Genomic DNA, 7,289 nt, shown 5'->3' with positions numbered 1-7,289 from the left:
CCAAACTGTGTGATAAATTGCACCAAAGTTTGAATGTAAAAGTAAACATAAAGATTAAACTAAAACTAAGACTTACTTTAGGATTATGAGGCAAAAAGGAAAATATGAGAATAAACCTACAGAGCTACATATTTAATCACAGATAATTATTTTTATATGAATATTTATGGAATTTTAGTTCTTTTTATACTGTATAAATAACATATTAAAAATTTTAAATAGTTTTCCACAATATTAGCATAATATTTAATATCACTTTTGGCTTGTTTCTTTACAGATAATGTGTGTAAAATTTGAAGATTTTAATACTACTGCTTTAACATTTTAAATTTATTTTCTCTAACATTTTTTATTTTTTTGTACCAAGGCACTTATATAATGTCATGAGAAACTAGCAATAAGAGTAAACTGCGTTCTCATTCCCTTACTACATATTTTAACTGACAAGTGCAGTCATAATCCACGACATAATTGAGTTTTTACTCCGTTTTAAGTACCCCGTGAAACATCAGCGTGCACATTTCCAAGAGCCAAGTGTCTTACTTTCTCTACTTAATCTGTTTTTTGGTTGTACATGCAGCTAAAACAGTGGAAAGCTTAACTTAATGGCGACGCATTAGCGTATCAGATGGATGCTATCTTTACGCTGGTGTTTCTGTTTTGCAGGTATGAGCGCTCGCGGCTCCAGAGCCTGGAGTCTGGACATCCCGCCCCTCTCCCTGTTCCTCGCCATCGCAATATCTACATTCAGGTCAACGTTGTGACACGATGACAGACTCTGCTCTGGTTTTCAACATTCAGTCGTTTTTTTTTTCTTTCTTTAATTTGTGAAAGTTTTCTTCTCTCTTTTTTCCGGAGATGACCACACATTATTTTACAGTGTTATTTTGCAAGTATGGAAGCAGCGTGAGAGTGGAGCGGTGACTCTTAATTACCAGTAAAAGCTTGCTGTTCTTTTATTTTCCCTTTTTTTTTTTGTTAATGAACATTGGTCTGTTCTGACATTTCTTTTCTTTTTTTTTTTTTTTTGCCTGGTTGGGAACAATGCTCCATTTCAACTCTCGGTTTGACTCTAGAATGATACAGATGCCTTACTTCCATTCATGTGCCAAAGTAGTTTCCGCCTTCTTGTTGTTATTGCTGTGATAGCTACACGCTTTCCCCGACATTTTACTCCTCGCGGTTTCTTTTTATGAAGGTGTCAGTGCACCTTGCAGAGGGGGGCCCCTGATGAAACGTTTCATTTTAGCTTTCAGGATTTTTTTCCGTTTTTCCTCTTCACGCCTAAATTAGAGTGTAGGAACATTTCCATTCACCCGTGCCCGTGCCTTTGGAGATTCTTGTAACGGCGTCGCTTATAGACACTAGTCAGTGCTACTTAGTGTTTTAGAACATACTGCAGCCATTTTTTATCTTTACGTGCTCCATTAAAAGTTGGTTGTGTCCCAGGTGAACGTCATAAAACACCTCATAGTGTCCGTGTTGGCCATTTGCCTTTTATCATTTGATTGTGGAGAGCTGAATGTACCATGAAGGCTCCTAAAGGGTTTAATGCCTCAGACTAGTTATTGTAATAGGCTGCTGATTGATGGATTAGACTTCACTCTGCATTCAGAAAAACTACAATCGCCTGTATACAGCAGCGGCATCAGAGGTGTGCAACAAGCAGCGATTTCCTTTCTGTTTCCCCAACATTAGCGCCGAACTAATCAGTCAGCGGAAAGTCATCAACAACAATCTCTGAGGTCATTTGTCAGGGAAACAATGCCAAATAGTCACTGGCTCCAGCTTCTAAAACGTCGGAATGGGTTGAATCTATGTATTTAACATTTAATCCTCTGAATCCCAAACAGCTGATGGGCTTTTGTTTTGTTTTTTTTGCTCCTGTTACATTTTTGGGCTCATTTTTCACTGCAATATAAAGTCCTACACCTCAGTGGAAAGAGCAAACTCCAAAATCTGTCTTGAACAGTTATAGTGCCATCAACCGTACAATATTAATTAACTGAACTGCCCCTTAAACAAAACGTGTTTTATTTTTTGCTGGGTATACATGGCCTGCAGTTCAGCCCAGTTAACCCAAAAACCGTCGGTAGCAGCTGGATCAGTCGTGGATTTTCAGTTGTGTTGATGAGCGGAGTTAGTTTTTAAATGAGAATTTTTTTAGAAATTGATTTTGATGAAATATCACAATTCAAACCTTTTCATTTTCTACACGTGATTAGTTTCAAGAAAAGATGAAAAACAGTTGAAAATCCTCAGAATCCTTTTGTTTTCCCAGTTTCTGGTTCTGATAAAAGGTGTAATTTTGGCAATTCTTTTATTAAAAAATAAAAGGTACCATGCCCTTTTAAGCCTGACAGTGGATGCTGGGCGTTCAGGTGAAATGCACCAATGTGTACGTTACAATCTAGTCGCCTCCGGTTTACTGTGTGAAATCAGTCCTTCAGTTACTTAAATATAATTTCCTGCCTCCTTTTCCTGTTTTTAGAGTAATGTCGTGAAATACACAGTTATTGTGATGTCTTGGACTTCCTGCTGCTCGCGTTGCTAGGGAACATGTAGCAAAGCAGCAAACAAGCCGAACATAGGGAGGGATACGTTTCACAGATCTGAGTTTCTAACCTTGCTTACAAGACCTTTCCCAGCGAAACAAACTGTCATCCAGTCTAACCACGAGGCCATTTGAGAGTTTAATTCTAAAATCCTATTAATTTGATGCGTTCTTGCTGAGTTAAAAGAGAATACTGACACCGCTCTTCTGTCAGCGTGTTAACTATGGAGCTGCAAAAGCATAAAGAGGGGGGGTGGAGGTAGAGCAAGCGAGCTCGACTGTGTCCAAAATTCACACTTACACCTACGAGCACCTCTGAAACTCACTCAGCATCTTGTTTGCATACTTCATCAGAGGTGCTTGTCAGATGGAAAAACCCCCACACCTGTCCAGCATCGGCGTAAGAGGGGGGCTGCTCCCGCGAATATCACTCTTCTGACAATCCAACATTCACTTCACACCCACTTCACGCCGCATGTGAAGGTGAAGCTGTTTTATTTGTTACGCGGCGCATTTGTGTTTACAACCGGGTGAAACGGTACGAACGCATTCATTGAGAGGCTGAAAATCCGTGCCATTATCCACGTATTTAAACAGTTGTTGGGTTTCGCCCTTTTTCCCTCTAATGGCCGCCCTGTTCAGAACACTTCTCAGCACTTTTGACTTCCAAACAACATCGTCTAGCATCACCTGGCTCCGTTGTTAACACGCAGTCGAGGGCGGTAGGGATTCTTTTAGATCAGGGGTAGGCAATCCTGGTCCTCGAGGACCACGATCCTGCATGTTTTAGATTTTTTCCCTCTTCCAACACACCTGATTCAAATGATCAGCTCATCATCAAGCTCTGCTGAAGCCTGATAGCGATCCTGATCATGTGAATCAGGTGTGTTGGAAGAGGGAAACATCTAGAACATGCTGGATCGTGGCCCTCGAAGACCAGGATTAGACACCTCTGTTTTAGACTACTACGAGGAACAAAGCTGCTTAGAATAATTATTTCAGCCATTTTCAACATAAGAAGCAACATAGTGCAAATAAAAGACTAAATAATTTAATTTGGGAACCTTCAACTGCGTTTTTGTTTCATCTTCACTGATCTTGTTGATGAAGAAATTAAATTTGTTATAACAAAGAGCAAGTGTCTGGTTATCCTAAGACACACCTGGTAGCCAATCTAGCATTAGTAACAGTTTATGGTGAAATTCAGTAACTTCTAGTGTTAAGCGATCTGAAAACCCCCGAACTCTGGCGATTCCCACCGTTTTCCGACCTTTCAGAGGCTGAGCGGTTAATAGGAAACACAACCGACTGATTCATCGCTAGTGAAAATATTCATCAGTTGCACCCCGAGTCTACATCCATCTGGGCGACGCGCAACCAGTGCCAGTTAGCGCGCATCGTCAGCCATCGCAGTTGGGACGAGAGGTTTAAAGTGCTGCCAATTGTGCCAGTCTGATAATTGAAATCTAGCCACCAGCTTAGATATTATTTGGCTAAATGTATGGTCAGCTGTGTTAATATTTTGTGAATCTGTCCTTTCTCGTCAGTTGTATTAGCTTTTTTAAAACGTGATACGTGTCGTCATTGTTTATTTTATGTATTTTCAGCTAAAACCTCCCCCCCGCTGCTCAGGTATTCAGACCTGCTTCGCTCCGTCTTTCAGCTGCTCCTAAAAAAATGGCAAGAGCAGACGGATCAGAAATGTGTCAGCGCAGGCCACAAGGGTCTATTTAACCGTCTGACGTGATGAATGGAAAGCCTGATAATGTGCCGTGATTTAGCAGACATTAAAACATCTTAATAAATTAGAGCAGGCCTGAGGGGTTCCAGTGGGGGAAAGGGCATAGGAGTAATGGCACTAATGACACTCACACAAGACTAATATATCAGGATTTAGGGAAAACTAAATCAGGACAATCCCATCAAGATGACACCAGGAAAGGGCTGTGTGAGTGTGTGCGGATCGTGTATAGTGATTACCGGAGCCCGCGGTGTCATGGACAAGTGTTTTCAAGCAGACCACACAGCATTTCTGCTATAAAAATAGTTGAAACTCATTTCTTGTACTTAACCGTGGTTCAAGGATTTGGGCAGCTGCAGCATTGAGGACTTTTCAAATAGAATAACACAAGGCCGACGCAGGAGGTCGAAAGAAACAAGTTTGACCCAGGGAGAAGTTGAAATGTCTGTTTTTTTTCCTGACAGATTGCCAGAGAAAAGGAACAGGTGGGAAAAAAAAAAAAAAAGGATCCAAGGCCACGTCGGGTACATCTCAGCTTGTATTAAACGCGAAGGCAACGCGGCTCCTTCCCCCGATGAGTGTTGATAACTACCTGAAAGCTGTCTTTGAATCCCGTTCTGTTGTTTTCGTGGCTTTACGTGTGGTTAATCTGTATACATTCTTTTGTCACAGAATGTCATTGTTAAGCTAACAGATGTTTACACGGGAAAAACGCATCTTTCTGACTAATTTAATGATCACGTGAACCGAAAAAACAAAAAAACGACGAGCACGGTTCACGGACTCGTGTCTTGGGTACATAGAAGCATTGCCAACCTCTTTGTTTTGTAACGTATCGGTACTGTGGAGATGTTTTGGATTTTGACTTTGATTTTTTTTCTCTTTTTTAATGTTTGATATGGTTCCCGATTGCTTTTTTTTCTCTCTCTCTCTCTCTCTCTCCTTCCAAAAATTCTGCACAAAGGTCAAGTGTTGTTGTTTTGGAAAATATCAATTAAGAGCAAGTGTTTTTGCTAATTAAAAAGCCAGTGCACTGAGATCTCTCTCTCGCCTTCATACAGCGTACTGACTGTACATACTGTATGTATTTTTGTTGTGATCTGAAGCAACACCCACCCACCCCAACTGGGAGACCAAACTGTGGTGTCCTACTTCCAATTGTAATTCTCAGTCAAACCCAGAATCTGAAAAATACATGAGCAGAGAGTAACATTTCCTAGCAGCTGCTATCACACACAGCCTTTTGGTGCAGTGACACAAACGCTACCTGTTACAAGGTGGCTCACGGTGGATAAATACAAGTATCTGCTCGTACCTTTTGTCTTTTTTATACCAGTACAGCTTTACAATTTTCAGGAGAAAAAAAAAAAAAAAAAGGCAAAATTGATCAGAAAACGATGTTTCCTTAAATTTGTAACTCCTTACAGATCGACAACTACAGCTCTGGGTGACAACGCTTGGCCTTTCTGTTGTGACTCCTCAGTATTTTGACGTCCGGGTGATCTCCGTGAGATCGTGGCAAAGTGAAAGTTTTCACATTGAAAAGTCATCAGCTGATCTTGATATGCTGAAGCTGTGCATGTATGATATCGTTTGGTGCATTTGTGTTTTCTAAATGAGGGACTTAATAAAAACAATTCACTGAGGATCTTCTCTTGGATTTTTTTTCTTCTTCTTCTTCTTTTTTTTTTGAATTATGTGTGGGATGGTGTCATTTTCAGCATCAGCAGTTTTAGTGTCTTTTACTGCAGGAAGAATTTGAGTGGTGCCTTGGGGCACCATCAAAGCTATAAAATGCATAATATTATGAAAAAGCATATAAATGGGAGTAAAAGGCAGCAGTAACGTCCCTTTGTGTGGATAGAGAACACATCCACAGAGAGGTGCTTTTTTGTTTTTTTTGCTGCATCTACTAATTGTATTGTCATAGAGGATAATAAGGACTATCAGCGCCGATAATCATATGTTTTGAATACAAACGTCACATGCAATAGTGAAGAGAATATCAAATCTAAAACTAAAACACATCAAGAAGTTGCCTTTGTACTGTAGCTTTTGCAAGGAATACTGATTCGTTTCTTGGGTTTATTTGAGCGTGTATCTGCTCAAGTCCAGATGCCGTCCACTAAAACAAGAGAATGACATGGAAAGCTACTGTGAAATATTGATTGAGCCAGTGTTGCAGAGATGCTTTTAAGATAATAAGAGGGAGAGGACCCTGTGAAGAGATCAATACAAAGGGGAAGTGAAGAAAAGAGAGGTTTCTCTCCACACACTACAGATCATCCATAATGAGCTGGTGTGTCAATACTTTGGCCATGACTCCTCACATGCTATTGACCACTGAGTCACAGCGCCAGGCAACTGGAATGGAGTTTTTGCACCAGACACTAACAAAAAGGTATTTTGCTGTCACACCTTTAGCTCAAAAGTGAATTTGGATTCAGATGTGGTTTTGATAGCTCTTATAGAGATATTGGCTAAGACATGATTGGTGTGTATTACCTCCCCAATGCAGCAGAGTCTGACTGTAAGGCTTCTTGCTGCAGATTGCAAATGTCAACACTGCCCCCTCATGGCAGCAGCATCCCGGTGCACCGCTGTGGTCAGGCTGGATGGGGTGAGGCAACACATGGGAGATCAGGTCTGCAGTGCCACCGCATTGACTGGGAGCACTGGCGTTCAGAGCCAGTGTTAGAATGACAGGACTCGTGGACAAAGCTGATCTCAATCTGAATGGTACTCAGCTTCAACGCAAAAACAACTAAAAAATACCGCAGACCGTATTTTTTAATTTTAAGAGCAAACTAGAGCAAGCTGCAGGTATAGTTTCTAATATTTTGCATATGAAATAGGTCACGTACTAACAATATTTCCAACAGAAACTGAATCTTTTTGTTGTGATTCCACTCCGCGCCTCCAGGGGGCGCCGCCTCCTCTCCGGCGTCCTTCAGCCGCCGCTCAGAGGAAAAACACGCCGAGAAAGAAGACGCT

The 7,289-nt window shown here is 41.0% G+C and overlaps 1 protein-coding gene across 1 annotated transcript in view; it reads left to right on the top strand.

Annotated features, from left to right (window-relative positions):
* LOC103363983 (contactin-3-like) overlaps window positions 1-764 on the top strand; it is a 32,714-nt gene extending 31,950 nt beyond the window's left edge. The window contains exon 22 of the mRNA XM_008290971.1: window positions 667-764. Within this exon, the coding sequence (XP_008289193.1) occupies window positions 667-764 (98 nt within the window). The remainder of the gene's footprint in view (window positions 1-666) is intronic.
* The last annotated feature ends 6,525 nt before the right edge of the window (window positions 765-7,289 follow it).

This window comes from Stegastes partitus, unplaced genomic scaffold, assembly GCF_000690725.1.
Source record: "Stegastes partitus isolate 25-593 unplaced genomic scaffold, Stegastes_partitus-1.0.2 Scaffold706, whole genome shotgun sequence".
NCBI lineage: Eukaryota > Metazoa > Chordata > Actinopteri > Pomacentridae > Stegastes > Stegastes partitus.
This window is presented reverse-complemented; position numbering and strand designations above follow the sequence as displayed.